The 25358-nt window shown below is 43.9% G+C and overlaps 5 protein-coding genes across 9 annotated transcripts in view; 3 read left to right on the forward strand and 2 right to left on the reverse strand.

Moving 5' to 3' along the window:
- Positions 1-328: 328 nt before the first annotated feature.
- On the reverse strand, positions 329-3197 carry LOC121589100 (probable low-specificity L-threonine aldolase 2). The gene is made up of 3 exons (XM_041907743.1): positions 2703-3197; positions 912-1374; positions 329-844 (listed from the first exon to the last, which is right to left on the reverse strand). Exons 1-3 carry the CDS (start codon positions 2950-2952, stop codon positions 397-399), a joined length of 1161 nt encoding a protein of 386 aa, XP_041763677.1. The 5' UTR covers positions 2953-3197; the 3' UTR covers positions 329-396.
- A 1000-nt stretch (positions 3198-4197) lies between these two features.
- Positions 4198-6684, forward strand: LOC121589099. Its single transcript, XM_041907742.1, has 7 exons — positions 4198-4479; positions 4553-4636; positions 4708-4987; positions 5057-5145; positions 5217-5314; positions 5418-5977; positions 6040-6684. Exons 1-7 carry the CDS (start codon positions 4407-4409, stop codon positions 6617-6619), a joined length of 1764 nt encoding a protein of 587 aa, XP_041763676.1. The 5' UTR covers positions 4198-4406; the 3' UTR covers positions 6620-6684.
- A 405-nt stretch (positions 6685-7089) lies between these two features.
- LOC121589320 lies at positions 7090-10780 on the forward strand. The gene is made up of 10 exons (XM_041908128.1): positions 7090-7380; positions 7512-7595; positions 7748-8048; positions 8126-8208; positions 8286-8519; positions 8585-8822; positions 8899-9066; positions 9140-9537; positions 9600-9931; positions 9996-10780. Exons 1-10 carry the CDS (start codon positions 7314-7316, stop codon positions 10680-10682), a joined length of 2592 nt encoding a protein of 863 aa, XP_041764062.1. The 5' UTR covers positions 7090-7313; the 3' UTR covers positions 10683-10780.
- Positions 10725-25358, reverse strand: part of LOC121590789 — a 41334-nt gene continuing 26700 nt past the window's right edge. The window contains exons 14-25 of the mRNA XM_041910785.1: positions 17463-17980; positions 17170-17316; positions 16962-17094; positions 16531-16884; positions 14963-16450; positions 14636-14884; positions 13703-14241; positions 13309-13455; positions 13105-13237; positions 12676-13026; positions 11121-12608; positions 10725-11032 (exon numbers count right to left, since the gene is read on the reverse strand). Of these exons, the coding sequence (XP_041766719.1) occupies positions 10769-11032; positions 11121-12608; positions 12676-13026; positions 13105-13237; positions 13309-13455; positions 13703-14241; positions 14636-14884; positions 14963-16450; positions 16531-16884; positions 16962-17094; positions 17170-17316; positions 17463-17980 (5811 nt within the window). The 3' untranslated portion in view covers positions 10725-10768. The remainder of the gene's footprint in view (positions 11033-11120; positions 12609-12675; positions 13027-13104; positions 13238-13308; positions 13456-13702; positions 14242-14635; positions 14885-14962; positions 16451-16530; positions 16885-16961; positions 17095-17169; positions 17317-17462; positions 17981-25358) is intronic.
- Positions 20191-24852, forward strand: LOC121589317 (membrane alanyl aminopeptidase-like). 5 transcript variants are annotated; one of them, XM_041908123.1, is made up of 7 exons: positions 20191-20381; positions 21483-22195; positions 22271-23603; positions 23681-23871; positions 23956-24121; positions 24193-24332; positions 24405-24852. In XM_041908123.1, the coding sequence occupies exons 2-7, from the start codon at positions 21507-21509 to the stop codon at positions 24709-24711; spliced, it is 2826 nt and encodes a 941-aa protein (XP_041764057.1). In that variant the 5' UTR covers positions 20191-20381; positions 21483-21506; the 3' UTR covers positions 24712-24852. The 5 variants fall into 5 exon arrangements, with proteins under 5 accessions (XP_041764057.1, XP_041764058.1, XP_041764056.1 ...); XM_041908124.1 differs by lacking the exon at positions 20191-20381 and adding an exon at positions 20392-20412; XM_041908122.1 differs by lacking the exon at positions 20191-20381 and adding an exon at positions 20422-20599.

Below are 25358 nucleotides of genomic sequence, written 5' to 3' on the forward strand. Positions count from 1 at the left end.
TGTTGTAATCATTCCGAATCTTCCGGAATCATCATAACTTTGGAACCGTCGAAATTATAGAAATCATCGGAATTATCCGGAATCGTAGGAAACATCAGTAGCCATCGTAGTAGTCCGGTAATCATCTGAAATCGTCCAGAATCGTTCGGAATCGTCTGCAAACGCATGGGCATGTCATGGACACGGAATGGACGTTTCTATCAGGGACAGTATATGCGAGCGATCTCTTAGCAATCTTACCATTTCAGCACCGTCGTGCTGAACTGTAAACAGACCAATGGAGGTAATCCATGTTTACCAACCCAACACCTTGGACACAGATTAGCGCTCTTATTTGCAAATTTATTTTCCCAACGCTCTAAAAATGAACACCGTCAACAGTTTACATCACTGCTTTTACAACTCTTTTTCATATTCTGCCACGACATAGCGAATCTTTTTGATAGCCAACTCGACGTCCTCATCCGTAATGTTGGTGTAGATTACGATGCGCGCGAACGTCCAATCGCGTGCACTCACCTTCACCGCAATGCCCTTACCATCCGCATCGACCACACCCGCTTCCATTTCGCCCGGTGCAACGGTGGCCAGCCGATGGGCGAAATCGCTCGAGTGTATCTGCTTACTCAGGATCTCCACCATCAGAATGTTGGTGTGCAGATTGGCCAAATCTACCTTGAATATAGGACTACCCATCCGATCGATGGCTTCCGCGACCCGTCTCGTCCGGGCATGGTCATCCTTCAGCTTGGGAACGATCTCATCCAACGCACACAGCCCAGCGGCAGCCAGAAATCCAACCTGGCGCATTCCACCGCCCAAAGCTTTCCGCAAACGATGTGCCCTAAAAATGAAAGAATTCAGATCATTATCCTTGCTGCCATTTCCAACACACACACACCGGCACATACTCCTTGATAAACTCCTTCGTTCCGAGCAGGATGGATCCAACCGGACAGGCCAGTCCCTTGCTCAGGCAGAAACACACCGAATCAACGTCCCGCACGATGCGTGAAACGGGCAAATTCAGGTAGCTGGCGGCATTAAATACGCGGGCCCCATCCATGTGCACCTTGGCACCCTTCTCGCGACAGATCGCGGCGAGCTTCTCGAGCCAATCCAACGGAAGCACCTTGCCCCCGCATATGTTGTGCGTATTCTCCACCATCACCAGCACCGTGTTCGGCTCGTGAACGTCAAAGCCGCGGAACTTGCGCACTAGCTCGTTCAAACAGAACGTCCCGTCGGGGTTGTTTTTGATCGTGTTCAGCAGCACGCCCGCGATCTGTGCCGCGCCGCCCTGCTCGTAGAGAAACCCGTGCGCAATATCGCCCACGATGGCTTCCGTGCCGCGGCGTGAGCAGTGGACCATCACTGGGAAAAGGGAAAGGAGGCAAAACAAAATGGTATAATTTATTATTGAAAAAGCTAGCAAATAGCTCAATTTAAATCACTGACTAAGCAATTGAAACGGTTCGTCTTCGAAACACTTTCTGTCTTTCTTTTAAGAAATAAATCCCTAAGAAATGAAAAGGCAGCAGTTCAGGATTACTGGATCTCATTTTTTTTTAAATTAACTCTCAATTCAACGCAACTTGTTTTTTTTAATGTAACAAATACGTATCTATTCTTCATAATCAGTCGCCAGATCGACAGTCTTTTCGGTTCAAAGAACCAAAATCCATCAAATTTAAAGGCAGGATCAAAACGTCCTTAGGAGTGAAAAACCCGCCATCTAGGCAGCAAACCATCATTGTCATGGACTCATTTATTTACCCACGGCAAATACTAAATAGCCTGAAGAGAGTGGTACTATCGCATCAAAGCAATTTTTAGAATCGATAACCATTTTGATGCGCGTTAGAACGATCTAGTGCAGTGTTCCGCAAACTACAGCTCGTAATCCACAGAAGGCACTTTGCCAGGTATATTTACTCACTCATTTTCCTTCCTAGAACCTGCATAGACTGATAGCAATTATTGGAATCGTTAATCAGTTCTGCATATCATGGGCAAAATAACGGATGGATGGCAAATTAAGGCTCGCGAACAACATGCGACTCTTTTTTCTGCTAAAATGGTTGCTTTTCCCCCTTCTTTGAACCAATAATCATTAATTCGTAGTTACATTTACGTTTCATCCACATGATATTCACGTTTTGCTACAAATAATGTTTCTGTTGAGCAACTCATTGTATCAAATCCAAACTGTACCAATCTTCGTACATTAGATTCTACAAATGTTTATGGTGTATTTTCAAAATCTACTATACTCCAGTATCTACACCCTTGAGAATTTACTGTATTTAACTGCAATTGTTCTAATTAAACGCATGGAAGTATCATCAATGTCTTATTGACTTGAGATAACGAAAATGATTACAGCATAGAAACAAGCCACCATTGCTGCCCAAAATCTACCGACAAATGATTTCTGCTCACAATTTATCAATGCCACAGATTAAATGAACAATCATATCTGGCACATGTTGTTAGTAATATTGTCTATGAAGTGATTTGTGTTCAGTTTCTTATTAAACACATCAATTTATCCCATCCTACCAAGTATTACCTATGAAGTGCTTAACTAACGCTAGTTGTTTCAATTTTTTGTTAGCTAACTTTCCCTATAAAACCCTCAAAAATACTATTATGGGCAACTTATTATTCAATTTCGTTCAATTTAAATCACTTGCACTTACTCGCCAACAGATTAGCCATCGTGCCGGACGGCACAAACAGTGCCGCCTCCTTGCCGAACAGGGCGGCCGATCGTTGCTCCAGCTGGCGCACGGTCGGATCCTCCCCATACACGTCGTCGCCCACCACGGCGGTAAACATGGCTTGGCGCATGCTCGGTGTCGGCACGCTGATCGTGTCAGAGCGAAAATCGACCACACGCACATGGTCCGCGGTACCATTATCACCACCCGTTTCTACCGAAGCGTACATGATGAGTTCGCACTTTGTAGTGTGGTGTTCCCGGGCAATAGACGACACTGGCACCGTTCACCGGCACTGGCACTTGCTACACTGGGCTGTACAGGCCGTTTGTACAAAGCTTAGGGGCCGGTCAGATGGACACTGTTTACGATACGGTACCAACACACACACTCACACACAATAAGGGCATGACGCGAATGCGAAATCTGTACGCCAAACGGCTGATAAGTCACAAGACGGCTAGCCTTGGGTGATGTCTATTGCGGTGCGTGTTTTTACTGGGTGTTGGTGTTTTCAAGCATGGCCTTAAATGCTACTTCAAGTGCTCAACTCTACGGAGCAAACGAACGAATCGGCTTCAGCCGGGGATGTTATGTTGCGAGATCATGCAGCATAAACATGTTGTTATGTTGTCAACAGATGTATGAGGTAAAGGGTTAGAAAAGAAATGCAATTTTTTATTGATCGTATTGTCTTTCAGATTGATTGATTTATTTTATAGTTTTTATTTGAGTAACAAACATGTTGTTTGATAACAATGAAATATCAATGTAAATTAGTCTATGATCAAATTTAAAAATACCAATTTTAATGATTTAATGCTTACTTTAAAATTCTATTGCATTTTTAAAGTAATTTGTTGAATTGTTCTCTTGCTAAACTGTGCTTTATCTTGTTTTTTCTTAAAATTTCTTGGTTTTGTTTATTCTCTTCTCTTATTTGGTTTGTTTACTTACTATTATTATGTATTGGCTAACTTTGCTTTCACATTCTTGAGTTTATGTTTATGGTCAATTTAAATGTTCCGTTATAAAAATTTCATGAAAACATGAAAATGTGTTATTAATAAATTAAAAATATTTTACAATAAAAAATAAAAAAGAAAAGATTGCTTTGTATAAATAAACAAACTAACTTTACGTATATTCAACAAACAAGAGTTAAACAACCGATGAAAGATCTCTTGCATACTAAAGTAATTAATGCCACTGAATAAAGAAATAACATTTTGGGGAAATCCATAGCAGACTAGGGATTTCCAGATATATCCAACAAAACAAGGCCCCCTTTATTTTAATTTTTAAGCTGAGCCCCTTTATTTTAATAACTTTTTATTTCCATCCTGTATCACTTCACTCCTCCAGCTGCAGCTCAGTATGTTCCATAATACTTGAAATATTATCATCAATCACGCAGGTCCGATTATATTTTTGTATTCCGTTTTGTTTGTTTTTTCAGTTAGAATCACAGCGACCGTTCGCTCAGCGTGGGGTTCACACAGGTCCACGCTTTGTGGTAGGGATGAATATTGGGATACACCTTGGATGGGGAACTTTGGAGCGATAAGTTATTCGGGCGGACAAGGTGGCCCGCTGTAGAATCGAATCGTCGTTCAGCGCAGTCTAATCCAGTCAGTTGTAGAGGGAACAAGTTTTATTCCAGCAAGGCTTAGCGAGAGTAACATGAGCCGCATGTATCGTTGGGGTTGGTTAGCAGCGCTACTGGTGTTGGTGATCATTAGCGCAGTGCAAAGTTGTAAGTGCAGCAATTCATTAACCTTATGGGCAATTTACTCATCTGTGATTCATTGCTCATTCCTCATCCACAGCCAATCCTCAGGAGTACGATGGACGTTCGATGTTGCAAGACTTTAGGAACCGCTTTATGACCTACGAGCACATTGAGATCGATGGTGAGTTTTCGAGTGATGTGTAAAATATCGTTAAGGGTACTATTTTTGCTCCTAATGTTTATATGTTTAAGAGTGTCCCTTGAAGTATCTCCGAACGGTGTACAGCGACTATTGTCACGTTGCGCTCATCAAGAAAAATGCCAGCAGCACCTGTCTGGGAGTGTTGATAAACGACTATTATCTGCTATCGACCGCAGAATGTGTGCCAGAAGACTGGAAATCGGTTCAGGTGCAGCTGCAAAACAACTTCAATCTACCGATCGCCGATCGGCTGGTATATCCCAACTACAAGGCACTTAACGTGACCAGCGGAAAAGCGCCAATTCTGTTGCGAATTAATGGAACAACCGAGTATGTATGAATACGACTTTTTTAGTGTGATTTAAATTGATGCCAAACGGTACTGATTCTCATCTTTAGATACAGACTGCCCCAGGAAAACACGGCCGCCTGTCTCTGGCCAAAGGATAATGTTATCTCCTACTCCAAAGTGCAAGATATCGCTTTCGGTAATTTCTGCTCTTTACAGCGAGATGTGCAAAATTTTAACAAATATTCTCTTTCATTCTTACATTTCCAGGTACTACCCTTGGAAAACTCATTCAAAATACGACCGTCTGTTTGGCATCGACGCAGGAAGATTGCCTCAAAACAACCTTTGCCCAATGGTGCGAAAGGGTAAGTGTTGTTTGATTATCGCCTCGAAAAAAGCTCATCCCAAATGCGTCTCTAACATTCACCTTCATTTGCTCTTGCTATGCTTGCCATTGCTCCACCCAAGAACCCAACGGGCAGCCTGTTGCAAATACGTGATTTGGACAAATACTCCATGCACCCGATGGTGGTCAGCTTGTTCTGCAACGAGCAGCAGCAGCTGGTGCCGGTGTCACGGTACGCCGACTGGATTCGCGATGTGATTGCGCTGGACCGAATTTTGTTCGCGATCCCGGACGCCGGACTGGGTGAAAAGTGTATCACGAAAGATGATAAGGAAGGTGTTTGCCTGCGCCTCGAAGCCTGCCCCCAGGTCTACCGGCAGCTGAAGGGCAAGGGGCGCAATTTGGCCGCCCTCCAGCAGTGCGGTTTCGAAGGGGGCGATGTGTTAAACTGCTGCACGCCCGACGACATGCTGAAGGCAGAGGACAAGCAGGCAAAGCTGCAGAGCATCCGGCACGAGATTGAGCACTGCCACGAGCTGTACGATGTGCACCGCCGCACGACCAAGGAGCAGCAGCTTCACTCGCAACTTGCGCTTATACTGGGCGACGAGGGCAAGGTGGAATGCGTCGGAACACTGATCGCGAAGCAGTTCGCACTGACCGCGGCCCAGTGTGTTTTACGGTGAGTTGGCAGTTCCAAAGACCCCTTCCTTCATGACGTTAATTTAAATCCCCGTTTTGCAGCGTCAAGTCTAAGACAATTACGGTACAGCTGGGAACTACCGGAAAGGACGAATGGTTCAACCAAACACGTAGCGTCGTGTCCACTGTGGTTCATCCGATGTTTGATCATCACACTAATCATTATAACATCGCCCTGCTAGCACTCGACACACCGGTCGCGATTACCGAGCACACTGTACCGGCCTGTATGTGGCCCGAAAAGGATCGAATGCCTGCCCAGCTCATCTCAACCGGGTACGATGCCGCCTCGGACGCCATCATCGCTGATACGGTGAACCCACTGTACTACATCGACTGTCGTCTGAAGTACTATTCCAACCTTACGCTAACGGAGGCATGCGTACTACCCGATACGGACATTTCCTACTGTGGTGATGAGCCAACGGCTTGTGCAGAATCAGGCACTGGACTGTACGGTACGGTGTACATGACGTCAGACTGGCGCCCGGTAAACTTCGTGGTCGGCATCTACAGCAACGGTGCCCAGTGTGCTCAGCATCGTCCGGCGATTTATACGCGAGTAAGCGAGTACTACCCGTGGATCAGGGCTCAGCTCTATCTGATGGCACAGGATATGTGAAGACAAACAATTCATACCATTTTAAAACTTAAAATGCAGGAAAAATATAACGTTTAATAAGAAAATATGTTTTTAATTTATTTGTTATCTTGAGAATTATTTACAACCCATTTTTTACCACACCTTCAAGGTTATTCATGATTCTGATTAAAAGCTTTTCGGGGAAGTTCCTACAAACTAGTTTAGTGCGGATGAACTCGCTTCTCTTCCGTCTCTTTCAATCGGAGAGTGCTTCGCATCGACGCACTGATTAAAGCCGGTCTTTTACTGCTGTTTGTTTTGATTATACATCGATCGGTCGGGCATCTATTATGATGCCGCATCACAAACACCAACAAAAAGAGTCCCCACTATGCCCTCCAATTCCCATACGTTATGTTTACGTTTTCTCCCCTCCCGTTTACGCGACCGAACGATAGGACGTTCAGCTTCCTTTGCCGTACACTGCACGAAAGCAGTCGTCGTGCTCGTCTCGCGGCAATGTGGTGGTTAACTGTGTGACCACAGCGAACAGGGCAAAACCCCTGTTGCTAGAAATACCCAAGATCAGGTTTTTTCTTAAAAACTGCTCGAAAGCTTGCGAAGGTGCTAATCTCGTATTTGAAGGAACCTCTGGCAGTCTGTCGGTAACCGTAGCTACCGTCAGTTGTTTGCGGGATCATATTGATTTTGTCGATCTTGAATATACATCACGATGGGCGAGCTTCGATTCCATTCCGCAGTGTTTCGTGCCATAGCAGTGGTGTGCTGTGTGGTTGGAGGTACGAAAAGTGAAACCCAATAAACGAATATCCAAAAAAACGACATGCAAAAACAAGTTTTGAACAAAGGAGAGAGAACAGTGAAAATGTGGAACGACACTTGGTACATAATTTCTTTTCACCCCAAACAGCATCCAGCTACCTTTTTCCAGAGAGAGCATCTGAGCTAGAAGCGTTAGATACGCTCGTACCAAATGTGGAACGCAGTGTTAAAGGTAATGTGCATACTAATAGCTTAACGTCGTTGTTTGCTGCTTGCATGGAATTTCCAAATCACACTGTTTAATTACGTTAGAACGAGTTTCTACGCGATAGGTGCAATTTGTCACTGCCAACACAACATCCTCTCCACCCTTTTATCACACAGATTGTCCGTACACCATCTACCAGCACGGAGGATTCGCTTTGGCCAGCTCAATATTCGTTGATCGATACGTTGACAAAACGTACAGCCACACGGTACGAGTACAGTACGGTGAGGTGACTTGTATCGGCCTGATCGTGGACGAATCGCACGTTCTAACTACGGCGGACTGTACGTCGTCGGAGGAGAACACACTGCCAGAGATTAAACTTACCAATCAAACACTGCCCTTGATTAGCGCGATCGAACAGTTTCCTCACCCCGAGTATAATGTAACGCTGCTTCGGCTGAACGAATCCATCACGTAAGTGGCTAGCAGCCTTTGAAAATATGGAAATTATTTAGAATTAATGTTTCATCATCATTTTTTATCCCTTTCAGTGTTACACGTTTAGCAGTACCTGCATGTTTTTGGGACACTTCGTTTGAGGATGGATTCGAAAAGATTCAACTAATAGACCTTGGTACGAATGAGATTAAATAAGATATGCAGACAACAAACAAAGAAATGAAAACTAATTTGCTTGTTTTTTTCCTGTAGCATCTAATGGTAGTTTGAAGCTGGAGGAAACCAAATGTACTTTCCAAAATCGTAAAGAATGTTTAATGGCTCTGCTCAAAACGGGTGGAGTACTACAAACCCGTGCCATTGCTAAGTATCGTATGCATCCGTTCGTGTTCACCTTCGGATCGGACGATGAAGGTTTAGCTTTACCTGTGTTAAACTACATTCCCTGGATGGAAGAAGTGCTCGGATACAAAATTCTACCATCAGGTAAGTAATGGAACACAATCACACCATGATTCGAATGAAATTCTACTTTCACGCTTATCTTATAGAATGTACCTCGAAGTATAGTGATTTCCGTGACTACGAGGACTCGATGGCTTCTAGGAGCGATGATTACGTGCAGGTCCAATACTCCAAGAGTCGATTGTCGAACACTTACATCGAGCAATACAAAGTACGTATCGTTCCGAAAACATCCGAAACGGGATCGAAGCGGCACTGCTATGGCTCGCTTATAGCACCAAAATTTGTTCTAACTGCTGCCAACTGCTTGCGAAAATATGAAGTGTAAGTGTATCAACAGTTCGTAGAGATTGAGGCTTGCCTTTTTCGCTAATATTTTCTTCCAATTTATACCTTATAGCGATGGCTATACCATTGAAATGGGTCAGTATAATGTTTACTACCCGGTGCGAGAAAACTCGATTCGGGTTCGAACGGAAGCAAAAAAAATACACTATCACCCAGAGTTTGATGCAGCTACCCTAGCGAATGATATTGCGCTGCTGGAAATAGTGAAGCCTCTTTACACGTAAGCACTAACTACAACCAAAAATCAAATGTTGGCCAAATGTTTGAACATTCTTCAAAAATTGCGATTACAGATTTAACAAAACGGTTCTGCCAGCATGTATCTGGCCGTGGGACAAGCTGCCAGTCGATGAGTACCAAACGAATGGATATGTGCCGTTTAACGAAAGCGATGATGAGTCCGTTCGCACGAATCAGTTCTTCGCTACGGCCAATGTGTACGACGAGTGCTTGGAAAAGGCGCCACAACATCAGTTATGTGCCGGATTCCCGACGGCGCTGGCACCAAACAGTTGCCACAACAGCGTTGGATCTGCCATGTCTCGAACACTGTACGCGCTTGGTCGTTATTTCGACTACATCTTCGCGATCAACAGCAAGGGAGAAAATTGTGGCTTTAATCTGCCGACCGTGTACACCAAAATAGCACCGTACGTGCAGTGGATCGATAGTATTGTTCATGCAACTAAAGGTAAGAAATTTGGAAGTTTTTTACAGATCCAGGGAGCTTTATTCGCGTGTTCCCGTTTTTAGTTCATTACGAAGACGATACCAAGTACTATGGAGATCGCTGTCAGAATGACAACGGAGCTGAAGGTACCTGTGTTAGTCTGCGATACTGTCCGAAGCTTGACCAGGAAGCTAAGCAGGGTAAGCCGGTTAGCCCATCGTCTTCGTGCTCGTTTGGCAAGCAGAATGAGATGGTTGTGTGCTGCACGGCTGAGAATGTGTTACGAGACGAGGAACATCGTGAGCAACTAGCGCAAGCGATCGAGGAGATTGCCAGTTGTAAGCATCTGTACCATGAGTTTAGGAAAAACAAGTCTCCCTACGATGTGGATAACTTCCCAACCTATCCGTACATGGTAAGTGTTCTGCTTTGTGTGGATTGTGACCACTCTGCTCATTCACCCAACGTTTCATCCACAGGCTTTTATCCAAGGCAGTGGCGAACGATCGTGCAACGGTACCCTGGTTGCTAAGCAATTCGTCCTAACTACAGCTTCTTGCTATCAAAGCATAGCCCAGGATAACGTTACGGTTGTGTTGGGCAATAGTACGCTGCAAACTATCGCTATCCAGCGCACATTCATGCACCCGGAGTACAGCAACGTATCGACAGAGTTTAATCTGATACTGTTGAAGCTAGCTACGGCGGCTACGGTCAACAATGAAACTATCCCTGCATGTTTATGGCATAACCAGACACATACACCTTTGAGATTGGAGGAAGTGTACATTGAAGGAAAAGAAAAAGTAAAACATCATCAGAACGCTTTCCCACTGTATAACGAGGCATGCCTGAGAATGGATCCCGGTTCTAATGTGACCGGCCTGCAGTTGTGTGTGGAGCACGACAGAAAGTACTATCAGCGTTCTGTATTCTTCCAAGAGGATGCCGGCAATGCCCTAGTAAGCCATTTTGCACAGGGAGTCAACGAATATCAAGTGACCTATCTGGTGGGAATGTATGGTTCGGGTCGTATAGTTCAACAAACCGATGGCGATGAGGAGGATAGAAACACATTTTACCATATTTACCAGCGAATTAGTGAGTCCTATGGGTGGATAAAAAATATTATCACTGTTGAGGCGCAACAAGCTGTTGTAAACTAAATTATTTAGTAAGGAAAGGGAAGAGTATCAACATATCATTAGTGGTGCTGTTACAGAATATTTTATTTACACGCTGAATAACATATTTAACGAATCAACACATTTGACGAAATCTGCAAAATTGCACATCCGAATGCAACAGCTATACCTACGGAATAAGCAACAGCTCCACCATCGGGTGGCTGCACAGTAGTTCCCTCATAGTCCTGCTCCACCAACCAGGAAGTGATGCTTTCAGCGTGTTTCTCTATCCAGCGAATGTTTTGTTCAGCTTTCACAAGGGCTGCATCTGCGGCGGCTCTCGCTGCCGTTGTCAACATGTGTCCGTACTCGTCCACAATGTTTTTAAGCTACAGGAAAAGTAGATCAAACAGGAAAATAAAACATTTCAATAAACTTAGATTAAAATAAGATGCCAAGGGCGTCGAGATAACGTACCACTTCGTGCTGTAATCGCGTATTGATACGATTGCCCAACTCAGTGAAGATCGGGGTCACGGAGGTCAGCAAGTATGTGACGGTCGAAAAATGCTCGTATAAGTACTGCAATGCGGCCTGGCGCGTTCCAGGGCTACCGTTGATTAGCCCGAGATAGATTTGGCTCCTTTGTCCGGCCGTCACGGGAAGCCCCGGATAATTATATGCCGAAAGCGTGAGGTAATATTCCATGATAGTTTCGTTACGAGCGCATCCCACGCTTGCCAGGAACCGGTTAATCATATCCAAATCCTCAGGACTATTGGCTGTTCTCACATATTTTTCAAATAAATCGGTCTGGGCGTTGAAAGTTGCGCTTGGATACTTGTGCAAAGCACAGAACACTGTCGTTTGTACTTCTTCAGGTATGGTGAACGATGAATCCTGGACAGCTTTATTGGCTAGTACGTGCGCGTCATCCAAACATTTCTTCACCCCAGAGTAGCATGCTAAGTACACTGTATTCCCGCGATGTAGTCGGCTGATTTGATCCATCGGACCAGTTAGTAGAATGTTTTCATACATGCAACCTGTGATGGTACGTAGGAAAGTTTCAAACCGACTGTACTCTTTGTGGCTAGAGAACATCCGATCTAGATGTAGCAACGCATTGTACGCCGTGGCCCATGGGATGTATTCCGTTTCACGCTCCAGATACTGCATCAGGGACAGTGCTACATCGTATCCCACTTCACCTGCCCGAGCAAGGTTGGCCACATCGTCTACTAGCTGTGCTCGATTGATTACGGGCAGCTGATCCTCAAACTGATCACTATTTAGTACCTCAATCAGTTTATGCCAGCTTTCATCGTCGTAGTTCACACGATAGTACCCCGTCTGCTGTTTGTTGACTACGACCCACTCGACTCCCGCTTCAAGGGTAACGGTTGCCGTAGGATCCTGCGGTGTCAGCCAGAATGTAGGCGTTGTATCTTCGAAGTCGGTCGACGTGGGTACATTGGAGCCGTAGTTCACGGGAATATAAAACAACATGTTTTGGGGTGGCGTATCGATCTCGTTCGGCATCCAAAAGCGCTTCTGAGATGCAGTGAGTGTTCGTGTGGTTCGATCGATAGACACCGTTACAACGGGATAGCCTGGCGTATTGGCCCAGCTTTCGACGATGATCTCAACACTGGCCGGAAGATTGACTATAAGGAACTTTTCAATGCTGGTATACAGATACTGCGGCCTCGTTGTGAGATAACTACGTGATCGTAAGTAATCGTTAAGAGACTGCCTGAAAGTATCGAAGCCAATCACGTTCTGTATCATCCGTATAACGGAAGCACTCTTTGCGTACACGACGTAATCAAACAGGTCATTTAGTACCGCTGGATCCGTTGCATAGTAACTCATCATTCGATTGTTGCTGTTACAGTCTTGTGACAGCGCCGAGTGTACATTGTTCACGATGAACTGCTGCCAGAGGTTCCAAGTAGGCTCGAGCTGAAAGTCGTTTAAAAAAAAACATGTGTGTACAATAACGTATTTAACCAAACATCTGATTCATTACCTGTGATGTTATGTAGTATTCAAAGTATCTAGCAAAGCCTTCGCTCAACCATAAGTACGTCCACCACTCGGGAGTAACCTCGTTACCGAACCACATGTGCGTTAGCTCGTGCGTAATGAGATCAGCAATGTTTTGCTTCGTACGAGCTGTCGTTACACCTTCCTCATAGATTAAGTACTGCTCCCGAAACGTTATCAGGCCCCAGTTTTCCATGGCACCCATCGCAAAATCGGGTATAGCGATGAGATCTACTTTCGGCAGCTGATACTGGCGTCCAAAAAAGTTTTCGAGTGTGCGTAACGAGTTGCCAAGAAACTCCAGCGCATACCCAGTGTGAGCTACCTTGCTTTCCTGTTTGAATAAAATAAAAGTAAAATAAAAACATGTTTCTAATCTATTAACTTGTCCCCATCCTGATACAGTACTTACTGCAGCAAACACTCTAAATCGGTCGGATTCGTGAGATAACGTTTTAAAGTCGGAGATGACAAAAGCCAACAAATAGGTGGACATTAGAGGTGTAGTGTCGAACGTTGTTTCCGTATAGTCTCCTACCGTTACGCTGAAATGAATGATCGTACAGTTAGACCACTATATAATAACTTTAAAGAAGAATACCATAGCTTAATATACCTATTTATTGCTGGCATATTAGACAGGGCTCTATACTCGGACCGATGACGAATCTTTACGTTGAACGTGGCCTTGTACGATGGTTCATCGTAGCATGGAAATACGCTCCTAGCATACGTTGACTCGAAATGGGTTGTAGCAAGATATCTACAAAATATGGTAAAAGGGTTGTAAAACGTTTCTTATATCACAATTACGTCACGTTGCTAGTCAAGCATAAAGCACTATAAATAACCATAGATACGCTAAAGAAAAAGGTCATGACTGACATATTGGTCGCACTGATTGGCGTTGCCAGCAATTTGAAAAGCGTCATAACTGCTTTTAGGATGTATCTTTCAACAATTATTCAACGACACTTGTCTATGTTTAAACCATCTTATGCGTAACTCACCTTGTTGTGTTCCCAGCCAGGTAGCTACTTCTGTACAATCCTTTCAGTTCAGTGCCAATATTGTTCTGGAAGCTTATTGCAATCTTGTACTGCTCCCCCGTCTGCAGCCGATCTCTGAAGCCAAAATATATTTGCTCAAACTCCTCCATGTATATTACATTTGCAACTGGTACATCGGTACCGTCCGGCCCGGTCACCTTAATGCTTTCGGTCGCGATCACCAGCCCATCATTGTTCAGATAAAAATGGTTCTGATCGCCTGTATAGCGAAATGTTATCTCTACCGTTCCGTTGTACGAGTAGAAATCGTAGTTTGTAATGTCCAGGAAAAGGTTGTAATTGATCGGTTCTGACACTTTCGGTAACAGGTAGCGACTGTCATCATGCGTATCACGACTGGTTGGTACTTTTTCCACTATTTCCACCGGAGCAGATGCAAGAATTAATGGCAGCCAAAAGGCGGCCAAGGTTAGCGCAGTACGGGACATCTTTATAGGACTGTACCTAATTGGGGACTGCGTCACGCGCAACCGAAATAGCTACTTCCTAGCCTCATCGGCTAGAGACTATTTATTGATGCGGTAAAACACTCGTGGCCGGATAGATTAGTCGATAGGCAATCAGGATCACAATGCAATCGTCTGATACGTTTCCTATCTGTAAGAAGACTCCTCCAGATAGCATGTTATCATGCCCTGCCGGCTACTTTTATCGATAGCATTATTGTTCAGTGGGTGCAAGATCAGCCATAGTTTAGATACGTTTTTACTGTTGTAACACTCTTGAGCTTTTATTTGCTTGTTTGCCATTATTAACACAAAATAAACAGCAAATATATCTCTTGGTACTTCGCAATGTTTTATTTCGCCGTGACAAAGTGCCGATAGTTAGATAAGCCTAACCCGTCGCGAGTTGTGCCTTCATTCAATACACTGTCATCTGCAGTGAAATTGATATAATCCCTAACAGCACGAACAAACCTGCTTCAGAAGTAATAGCCTCTGCACCGCTGTCATCGTCGTCGTCACCTTCAAAGTTTTGCTCAACAAGCCATTTTGCAATAACGCCAGAATGTTTCGCGATCCAGTGCAGATTTTCTTCTGCCTGTGCAAGAGCACGAGTTGCTGCCTGCATCGATGAAGGATTCAAGGATGTTTGGTGAGTATGTATGAGCTCTTTCAGCTGTTGAGTAAATAAGTACAATGAAGTATTAAGCAATGTATTCCATCATTCCTTCAATCATTTTATCATTTTACGTACCATATCGTACTCCCTTGGAGAGTTAACACTGTCACCTAGAGCGTTAAACATCGCCGAAAGCTCATGATTGAGCATGTTTGAAACCTTATCGAATCGTGCACTCACAAAGCGGAACGCTGCACTCCGTGTTGCCGGACCTCCTTTAATCATGCTGTTCAGGATGTTATTTTTCATGCTCACCGTGATCGGAAGTGCGGTTTCATTTATTTCAATCATTTGTAGATAGAACTCGTTCATGGCTAGATTGCGGGAACATCCCAACGCATTAATAAACTTATCCATCAACGGCTGGTATTGATCTGTCGCTAGCCAGTATTTTTGGAAAATCTCTACGCCATAGTCACCTTCAACGAGCAGATCATATTTGTGCAAAGCACAAAAGAAGGCGTTTTGCACTTCTTTGGGAATTTTTAACGTTTCATCGGCAAGTGCTTCTTTTATTATTTTAGTTGCAGCATCCAAGCACGCCTCAACACCGAAATAACACGCCAAGTAAACGGACTTGTCACGATGTAAACGGTTCAGATGGCTATCAGTATCAAATAGATTCATTTCGCTAAACACATGCGAGGCTAAACTTCCTACATAGTTCTCGAATCGATTGTACTCTTTGTGGTTAGAGAACATCCGATCTAGATGTAGCAACGCATTGTACGCCGTGGCCCATGGGATGTATTCCGTTTCACGCTCCAGATACTGCATCAGGGACAGTGCTACATCGTATCCCACTTCACCTGCCCGAGCAAGGTTGGCCACATCGTCTACTAGCTGTGCTCGATTGATTATGGGCAGCTGATCCTCAAACTGATCACTATTTAGTACCTCAATCAGTTTATGCCAGCTTTCATCGTCGTAGTTCACACGATAGTACCCCGTCTGCTGTTTGTTGACTACGACCCACTCGACTCCCGCCTCAAGGGTGACGGTTGCCGTAGGATCCTGCGGTGTCAGCCAGAATGTAGGCGATGTATCTTCGAAGTCGGTCGACGTGGGTACATTGGAGCCGTAGTTCATGGGAATATAAAACAACATGTTTTGGGGTGGCGTATCGATCTCGTTCGGCATCCAAAAGCGCTTCTGAGATGCAGTGAGTGTTCGTGTGGTTCGATCGATAGACACCATTACAACGGGATAGCCTGGCGTATTGGCCCAACTTTCGAAGATGACCTCAACACTGGCCGGAAGATCGACTGTATGGAACTTTTCTATGCTGGTATACAGATACTGCGGCCTCGTTGTGAGATAACTGCGTGATCGTAAGTAATCATTGATAGCCTGCTGAAACGTATCGAACCCAATCACGTTCTGTATCATCCGTATAACGGAAGCACTCTTTTCATACACCACATAGTCGTACAATCCATTCAAAACTGCAGGATCTGTAGCATAGTAATTTATCGGTCGGACAGAGCTATGCGAGTCTTTGGATAGCGCCCAATGTACATTATCCAAGGTAAATTGATCCCACAATCTCCACGCTGGCTCAAGCTGTAATAAACAGTGATACATTTGCTTCAACACTTTCAAACGCCCTTTTTACTGTAATGTAGTATTATATCGCTATCTACCTGCGATGTTATGTAGTATTCGAAAAAGTTGGCGAATCCTTCATTCAGCCAGACATAGGTCCACCATTCGGGAGTCACCTCATTACCGAACCACATGTGCACCAGCTCATGCGTTATAACCGATGCAATCTTTTGCTTTGCTAAGGCTGTGGTTTCTTCCTCATCTTGGTAGATCAAATAGTCCTCGCGGAAAGTTATCATTCCCCAGTTCTCCATTGCTCCCATCGCAAAGTCAGGTATACCGACCAGATCGATTTTCCGCATCTGGTTCTGGCGACCGAAATGGTTCTCCAGTGCACGTACTGCTCGTACCGCAAAGTCATGTGCGTAAACCGTGTAGTTGACCTTGTTTTCCTGCAATAAGTTTGAATGCAATTTGATATTTAACTGATCATTTCGGAATAAATAACAATGAAACCCAATGTCCATACCGGTGCATACACCCGGAACAGCTCACCAGCTGAAGATAGCGTTTTCATCTCCGATACGACAAAGGCCACCAAGTAGGTTGACATGAGGGGAGTAGTATCGAAAGTCGTTTCGCTATAACCATCGATCATTGTGCTACAAAACCAAATATTGACATTATAATTTATAGTCTATTCAACGCTTACTACTACTATTGTAACGACATCATACTTTCTGATTACTGGCATGTTCGATAGGGCCGTTTGATGCGATCGATGCCGAATTTTGACGTTAAATCTTGCTTTGTGCCCGGGTTCATCATAGCACGGAAAGACTGTTCGGGCGTAGGTAGCGGCAAAGAATGTGGTTGCCAGATATCTGAGAAGATTACAAAAATAGTAAATCACGTTATCAGCTATGACAAATACATCAATGGCACTAAGTAACTATGCACGTATTACATGTACCTCGATTGTAATCTTCATTTGTGACTATTTTTAGCTTATCATGCGAACAATACTCACTTGATCTCACCATCTACCCGGTAACTGCTACGGTAAACTCCTTTAAAAATATCTGTCTTGATCGTGCCATTAAATTCTAGATGGACCTTATAGGATGCGCCAGGTTCTAACTTTTCAGTACAATTGAAGTAGAGCTGTTCGAACTGGCGTGAAACTGTAAACGATTCCAGAGGCACTTTGGTTCCATTCATCTGTTCGACACGAAGGGTCTCTTCGTTTATCGCTAAATCCACACTATTCAACGAAAAGATTGAGCCGTTTCCGGTATATTTGATAGTGATGTCCACCGATCCTGCATAGTTAGAGAAGTTGGCATCCGTCATATCAAGGTACAGATCGTAATACAACGGCTCGGATACAGCCAGCAATCGATAGCTGTCGGAAGTTGCTTTTTCATTTTGCAACAAACTTAAGCTGGTCCCGTCCACACGGTAGTACAGCGCAAGTGGAACAAAAAGTAATACACTAACTATTTGTAAACGCTCCATGGTACAACAGCACCTTGACACGACAGTTTCTTACAACCCACTGATGCTGACACACGACATTCAACACATTTCTATTATGCCTTTTGTCTTATTCCAGTACTCTACTGGTTACGTGGAGACCCATTTATCTGGCTTACTTGTCAGTTGTGATAGCACATACACTTACAAACATTCCGGGCCCTATTGCTCCTATCAAGATTAGCACGGTTAGCCGGTGAATTCCACGCGCTCTTCGTGCTATCATCTGATTATAATTACAATGAATGTGATGTCTATAGTGAACACCCTGTTGCAGTAAATAAACAAACCATTTTATAGTATCTGATAACGTATGCTTTGGAGCAGTTATCTACCGGCAGAAACGCTGGTTCCAACAAGATCGTTTACAGTTCGATCCCCATTTCGAGCATACACACTGCGGGTAGTGCTACGCCACATTGTTAATATTAACCCAACTAACAAAATCGACATGCTTTCTCATTCTACCCAATACATCAGTAAACCTGAGAGAGCGAGAAAGCATGTCGATTTTGTCGCTTGGGAAACCTATTACTGATACAAGTGTGTAAATTGTGCCCCAGTATTCACCTAATAAGTTACTAATAGCTGGTTCATTGAGAGAACGTATAATATAATGTAGTAAAATCTGTGGTGTACATAATCAAAGATTATAACTCAAGTATGAGTAAAAAGAAGAAAACAACTATTTGATTATGACTGTTTAAAAAGTAGCAAAGGAATCCCTGCTTGAAGACCGGTAAGTCCTTACATTATTTTACAATGATTACCATAGTCCCGTGTAAACCTAGATGCATAACAAGATATATTCTGGATGATGCAAAATGACCGTCAGCAAGCTAGTGGTGCAAAAAAACGTGTAAAAATACAATATTTTTGTGGCATGGAATTTTATTTGCTTCTTCACAATTTTTAGCAACAACATATAACAACCGGTGAGGAATTCCCGTCAAGGGGAATTTGGGGGGATTTTTTTATCAAAATTTCGCCTTATATCATGGATTGCAACGCTCATGACTTTGTGAGTCGGAAATGAAATCTTATACATACCCTACATGGGGAGCATGCACCTTGCAAAAAGGTTGAAAACTACTGCTCTACGGCGTCCTGCAACCAATTATGCACCGATTGGTAAATCCAGCTACAGTAGATCCACTCAATTTCAGTAAATCCAACTCAAATAAGCAGTGATTATTGTTCATACCTTTTTTACGTTTTCACTTTTTTGGGGGGTTTTACCTTTTCACATGCGTAGACTTTGGGGCAGTGATCGCAATGTCTCCATGATTCTACCTAGCTTGAACTGAACCTACGCCTTACGATGAAACAATGAAACATCTTGGTGGATGCTACTGGTAATCGCGGCTCCATCGGGATTGACAGGTTTTGACACAAACTCAGAATAAAATTCTATGCAACGTTTGTTCTGCGATGTTTTGCTGTACAGCAAACTTATGGTGCCATAGGAAGTAAACATCTGGTTGGTTTCTGTTGAGCACGAACTGCACCTTAGATCAGATAGTTTGAAATTGATTGAATTGAAAAAGTTTTTTTCAATTGGATTAATGGTATAAAAGATATAGGCAATGCAAAGTGCCCCATTTCTAAATAAATGCTTTATGCGTGCAACGCAAATATAGGAATTCCACATAATAACAATAAGTAAATAATCAATACCCAAAGCTTTATGGGTATTAAGTAAAGCTGCTAATGAAAGATAAGTTTGGCAATTGTATGATAAAAGTATTGTTCAAAATGCCCCTGTTATTATCCAAAATACAAAATAAATCCTCTTTTCCATTTAAAGTTCACATATCATTAAGCTTGGATTTACAGTACATTGCAAATAATCCAACTTACCTAAGAAGTACTGATGATACAGTGTATTTTCCTTTCCAAAACGCCTTAAAACCCGTTAAAAATTCATACCATTCCAGAGTATGATCATCATGTCTCTTTCTCTCTCTCTCTCTCTCTCTCTCTCTCTCTCTCTCTCTTCACAACGAACCTATTCTAACATACAGAGGCTGAAAACAATTCGTCACTCGTAAACCCCACCGACCATAAGTATCCTCATTCTAGTCAGCTAAATATCATACTGCCAAACGCTTACGGCGTAAATGATGCCTTCCTGTAACATTAGTGTATGCATCCACCTTGCCTGGTTCTAAACCGTCCTCATATAAAAGTGAACTGTCGAACGCCGACGGTTACGATATTTACTGCTGCTAATTACCATTTAGTGTTTAACCATAGTGACACCCGCGGCAAAATCTACCCCTGCCGGAGATGGGTTTAGCGTACATCGTCCCGCCTAAGATAAGCGCAGCACCATTTGCAGCGACATTTGACAAGCTATGAATAAGTTAGCTTAGCGTCGGAGCATCTCCAGTCGCGAACGATCATGTGAGATGTGAGTCACACCAGGTGCACCTGGTTCTATTGTAACAGTTTTTTCTAACCGATTGCTCTATTATATTGTTAAAGTTATTTTGTAACGCACGAATTCAATATTACCATTTCAATTTTGCTGAAAAACTTCGTTTGCTGAATAATTCTTCCATATCCATTACTGCACGAGTGATCCGGACCAAGTTTCGGGCTTTCCAAACTTCCCAAGGGGATTTTCAAGTGTGTAAAATGCATAATGAATCAATCAGTCCGTCAATAAGTTGATTGATTTGATATACATCTACCAACTGCATCTGTGCGTGTATCTGTGTCACGCGGGAGTGAATTTTGTCAATATCATTTAATCCTTATTTCACACCATAATAGACCTGCTCAATCAATGTTATCGCTGATGCAACAAAAAGATTACCGGCTGTTCTGTACGGTAGATGTGTGATATCATCTTTAATCTTCAATTAGTATTCTAAACAACAAAATAAGCAATGTCCCGTCACTCTTATCGAGCGAGTCAATGTGGTGAACAGACATGATGAATCACAGCTATACCAAAAGTCTCGGCACAACACTTCGAAAAATATCTCCAAAACATTATGGTTGATAACAAATTAAAAACTCGAGTACCGTGAAATGCTGATAGTGTATCGATATGATATGAAATGAAACTTGCAAATAGATAAAAGAATAGGATGTATCTACGTAGACGCAGTCGTCTTCCAATTCACCCGTACTGTTGCCAGTGATAGTTTACGATTCACAGTGAGTGCAAAAGGTACTTTTAATGCATTTATAGTACTGATAAGAATAGACTGAGCTCAAGATCCGTTCTTCACATTCTTGTGATCGCTGAATTAGCGCGCATTGTAAAGAGCCCTTATAAATGTGACAGATTGTGCTACTGCTCGTTCAGTTACCGGTGAAACTGATTGGATTGGGGGCAAGCTGCGCCACCGACAATTGTTTGTGTTAAAAGTGTGATAGTGAAACTTCTGGGTCAGTGTTTTAAAGCCAAGATACAAAAGATGGACAAAGCTTAGAACAAGCTCATCATAGCCATTTGACTCATAGAGCCAGCACATAGAATAACAGCTATTTTTCCCATTAGGTCCTCACGATTTATCATCTTGCAATGGGTACGATCGTTCAGATCGTCATTTTGGTGTCCCTAGGGCTTGCCAATCTGCAACAATTTACCGTCTGGTGTACACCGTTACATTCCCAGTTTTTTGACGAGGTTGACCTCCAATCACGCGCACAGCTCGAGGAGTACCGACTAAACGATGACGTGTGGCCCACTCATTACGATATCGAAATCAAACCGTACTTCGAACCCGAACCGGAAAAGGAAGCGTTTACATTCGATGCCACCACTACCATTGCCGTCACTGTTCTGAAGGATAATGTTACACAGATCAAACTACACAAGGCCCATATGAACGTTACAGACTGGAGAGTGATGCGTAAAAGCAACAGCATGCCGGTCGGCAAAGTAAATGAAACTTACAATGAAGAGACACAAATTTGGACGCTTATCCTCAAGCCGTCTGAATTAGTGAAAAACGTGGAGTACAATATTGTCGTGAACTATGTCGGCCGAATGGAAGAAGATATGGGTGGATTCTACCGAAGCTACTTCAAAGTGAACGGCAAGCAGGTGTGGCTGGGATCGACACAGTTTGAGCAGACTGAAGCCCGCCGAGCATTCCCCTGCTTCGATGAACCTAGGTACAAGACAACTTTTACGCTGAAATTGGATTATAAGCCTGATGAGTACAACGTTTACGCCAATACGCCCATTGTCAACAGTATTCCTACACGGTAAGAAAGAGTACGAAAGAAACATATCGAATCGTAATGTGATCATCATATAACTGTGTTTTTTATCCTTTTCAGATATAACCGAACATTGGCCACATTTGGCATCACGCCGAAAATGTCCACCTACCTACTTGCCTTCATCGTAGCACCGTACGAGTTGAAGAGCAGCGATGTCATGGGAGTGTTGTCCCGCCCCGAAGCCCTCAACCAGACCGACTACAGTGTGCAGGAGGGCTTGAAGCTAATCAAAGCGCTAGGCAATTGGGTCGACTACCCGTTCAACAGTGTGCCGGAAATTACGCGCATGTACATGGCAGCCATACCCGACTTTGCGGCCGGTGCGATGGAAAACTGGGGCCTCATCACATACCGCGAGTCGAGCCTCCTGTACGTAGAGGAGGACGCTACCAGCATGCAGCAGCAGCGTATCGCTAGCATCATCTCGCACGAGCTGGCCCACCAGTGGTTCGGTAACTTGGTCACCTGCGACTGGTGGGACGTGACGTGGCTTAACGAGGGCTTTGCGACGTACTTCGAGTACTTCGGTACGGCCCTGGTCGAGCCGCTCTGGGAGCTGGACGTTCAGTTTGTGGTAGAAAAGCTGCAAGCTGCCATGCAGACGGACGGTTCACTGGCCACCCATCCAATGACTCATACGGTGTACACGCAGACCCAGGCAGCCGCTATGTTTGATGCGATATCCTACAACAAGGGTGGAGTGGTATTGCGCATGCTGGAACACTACCTATCATCCGATGCGTTCCAGGCCGCCATCAGGGAGTATGTGAAGGATCGACAGTTTGCAACGGCTCGTCCGGAGCAACTGTTTACAGTGCTCGATAAACGCAACGCTAATGCCAGTGCGTTCATGAAACCTTGGACCACACAGCCAGGCTTCCCGCTCGTAACCGTCACTAGCCACGGGAACGGTGTAACGCTCACCCAGAAACGTTTCATCGCCAATGGTACGGATGCGGAAGAGAAGCTGCTCTGGCCGCTGCCAATAACTTTCGCTACAAAGGAGAGTGAATTTGAAAGCACGACACCGACGATTGTGTCTAGCGAGTCGCACAACATTACTTTGGCGAACGTGTCCGACGTGGCGTACTTCATCGTGAACAATCAGCAGGTGGGATATTATCGCGTCAACTACGATGAGGCATTGTGGGAAAAGATTGGTGCGGCTCTGCGCAGTCGAGCTTTTGGAGGTATACACGTCCTAAACCGTGCTCAAATCGTTGATGATTTGCTGAATCTAGCGAAGGCAGAAGTGTTGGGATACGGTAAAGTGTTGGATCTGCTGGGCTATCTCAAGCAGGAAATGGAATACGCCCCATGGTTGGCTGCTTTTAATGGATTCACTTCACTAGCACCTAGAATTCATCCCGACGATGAGAGGCTATTCACGGTAGGTGGTGGATCCGAAAATTTCGTTGGAGTGCATTGAGGTGGCATTTTCTAACTGGAGTATTTTTGCACTTGCAGCAATACCTAATGGACATTCTTACCGACGTGTATGAGTACGTGAAATTCCAAGCACCTACTCAATACGATCGTCGATTGCACACGTACTTGCGGCGACTCGTACTTGACTGGACCTGCCGGTACGGCCACGATGATTGCAGTAAGAGTGCTGTGAAGGAATTTGAACGATTCCGCACCTATCCAGGCGTAAAGTGAGTGGAGATAGAGTGGGGTCTGGCAAACATATCAATTTCCTAACATGCTACTCTTTTGTTTTCTTTCCCCTCTTCTTCTAGAGTACATCCCGATCTTCGACAGGTGGTTTATTGCGAAGGTGTACGCAAGGGATCGAGCGAGCAGTTTGACTTTCTGCTGAACATCTTTCTCACGACGAATGTGGCTACGGAGCAGCAGCTTACGCTGTTTGGCATGAGCTGTGCACCGAAAGAAGAAACCGTTAATGTAAGGATATATCGCATTCTTCAGCCTTTACTTCGTCCCCTGTACTAATCACATCACATTTCCATGAACAGAAATTCATGAACCTCATAAGCTCCGCCGATGTTCGCAGTCAGGACAAGGCGACTGCCCTGTCGATGTTGCTTAACAATCAGCATGCACTGGAACCGGCAGCATCATATCTCGTACAAAACAGTGCCCGTTGGGCTGAAGCGTAAGTAGTTCAGCTTGTTTGGAATCTTCTCTTAAACGCATATCTAACCTCCTTCTACTTTCACTTTTACAGGCACGGTGGATACAGACACGTTGCAATGGCACTTGGAGGCATTCTTGGCCGGGTGAATGATGTGAGCGTGAGGACGTCTATTGAACAGTTTGCCGAAGCTAGTAAAGATGTCCTAGGTCAGGAGGCGTACGAGCTCATCGTGTCAGGGTTGATGCAATTCGACTACAATCAAAATTTCACAATGAATCATCGGGAGGAGATACGCGGATTCCTAAGCCAAAAGGCGGGCAGTGGAGCATCGGAAACTGTTATCTATAACGTCGTTGTGGCGCTGTGTGTCACACTCGCGGTTGTTTTTAGAGTGTGAGCGGTACCAGTAGTATGGTGATAAGCAGTTAAGGGTTACCATTCGTTTTCATTATCTATGCTTTTATGACATTGTACGGTGGTTCCAATTTCTTATGGATAGAAAATAAACTACAAGATCGATTGATCACAAAAAAAACTATTTCCAATAGTATACTCTCTAATTTCTAACACATATATACACATCTGAAAGTATATTTTAAATTGCTGTAGTACCTTTCCGAATGAAACGCCTTTGATTGTCATACACCCGTTTCCACTTACTAACTGTCTTATTGAGTTTAATCAGTAAAGTTGTAAGTACGATGTAACAAATCAATCAAACTGAACGCTCAAAGTGTTCTATGACTTGTGTAAAGCACACCACTACAACCATCAAATCTGTAGCACTTTTTGGCCCACACAACACCACAAGACCTCACGTTTCGCACTAATTTGTTGCACGGTATCCCACACCTTTACATCAAGTACAACTCTCTACCACAGTGCTAGGGTTTTGCAGGCAGCTTAACTGTGCGCCATGTGCTCGCCTGCCCACAAAGACAAGGCCTATCGATGGCACACTATCGTATAATGCTGATAAAGCCTGTCATCTTGATTCGATTTGCTGGCTTTTTTATTTGTTTTCTTTTTTTTACTTGTTTAGGA

Source organism: Anopheles merus, chromosome 2R (assembly GCF_017562075.2).
Source record: "Anopheles merus strain MAF chromosome 2R, AmerM5.1, whole genome shotgun sequence".
Lineage (NCBI taxonomy): Eukaryota > Metazoa > Arthropoda > Insecta > Diptera > Culicidae > Anopheles > Anopheles merus.

What these genes read in the sequence shown, in the direction of transcription:
- LOC121589100 (XM_041907743.1), bottom strand. Translation starts at nt 2,952, where the DNA reads ATGTACGCTTCGGTAGAAACGGGTGGTGATAATGGTACCGCGGACCAT. An exon ending in GATGGCTAATCTGTTGGCGA is followed by an intron (nt 1,375 to 2,702) that starts GTAAGTGCAAGT and finishes CCCTTTTCCCAG; the next exon opens with TGATGGTCCACTGCTCACGC. An exon ending in ACGAAGGAGTTTATCAAGGA is followed by an intron (nt 845 to 911) that starts GTATGTGCCGGT and finishes TTTCATTTTTAG; the next exon opens with GGCACATCGTTTGCGGAAAG.
- LOC121589099 (XM_041907742.1), top strand. Translation starts at nt 4,407, where the DNA reads ATGAGCCGCATGTATCGTTGGGGTTGGTTAGCAGCGCTACTGGTGTTG. An exon ending in CATTAGCGCAGTGCAAAGTT is followed by an intron (nt 4,480 to 4,552) that starts GTAAGTGCAGCA and finishes CCTCATCCACAG; the next exon opens with CCAATCCTCAGGAGTACGAT. An exon ending in GCGGCCCAGTGTGTTTTACG is followed by an intron (nt 5,978 to 6,039) that starts GTGAGTTGGCAG and finishes CCCGTTTTGCAG; the next exon opens with CGTCAAGTCTAAGACAATTA.
- LOC121589320 (XM_041908128.1), top strand. Translation starts at nt 7,314, where the DNA reads ATGGGCGAGCTTCGATTCCATTCCGCAGTGTTTCGTGCCATAGCAGTG. An exon ending in TGTGGAACGCAGTGTTAAAG is followed by an intron (nt 7,596 to 7,747) that starts GTAATGTGCATA and finishes TTTATCACACAG; the next exon opens with ATTGTCCGTACACCATCTAC. An exon ending in TATTGTTCATGCAACTAAAG is followed by an intron (nt 9,538 to 9,599) that starts GTAAGAAATTTG and finishes TCCCGTTTTTAG; the next exon opens with TTCATTACGAAGACGATACC.
- LOC121589317 (XM_041908123.1), top strand. Translation starts at nt 21,507, where the DNA reads ATGGGTACGATCGTTCAGATCGTCATTTTGGTGTCCCTAGGGCTTGCC. An exon ending in GTCAACAGTATTCCTACACG is followed by an intron (nt 22,196 to 22,270) that starts GTAAGAAAGAGT and finishes TATCCTTTTCAG; the next exon opens with ATATAACCGAACATTGGCCA. An exon ending in AGTGCCCGTTGGGCTGAAGC is followed by an intron (nt 24,333 to 24,404) that starts GTAAGTAGTTCA and finishes TCACTTTTACAG; the next exon opens with GCACGGTGGATACAGACACG.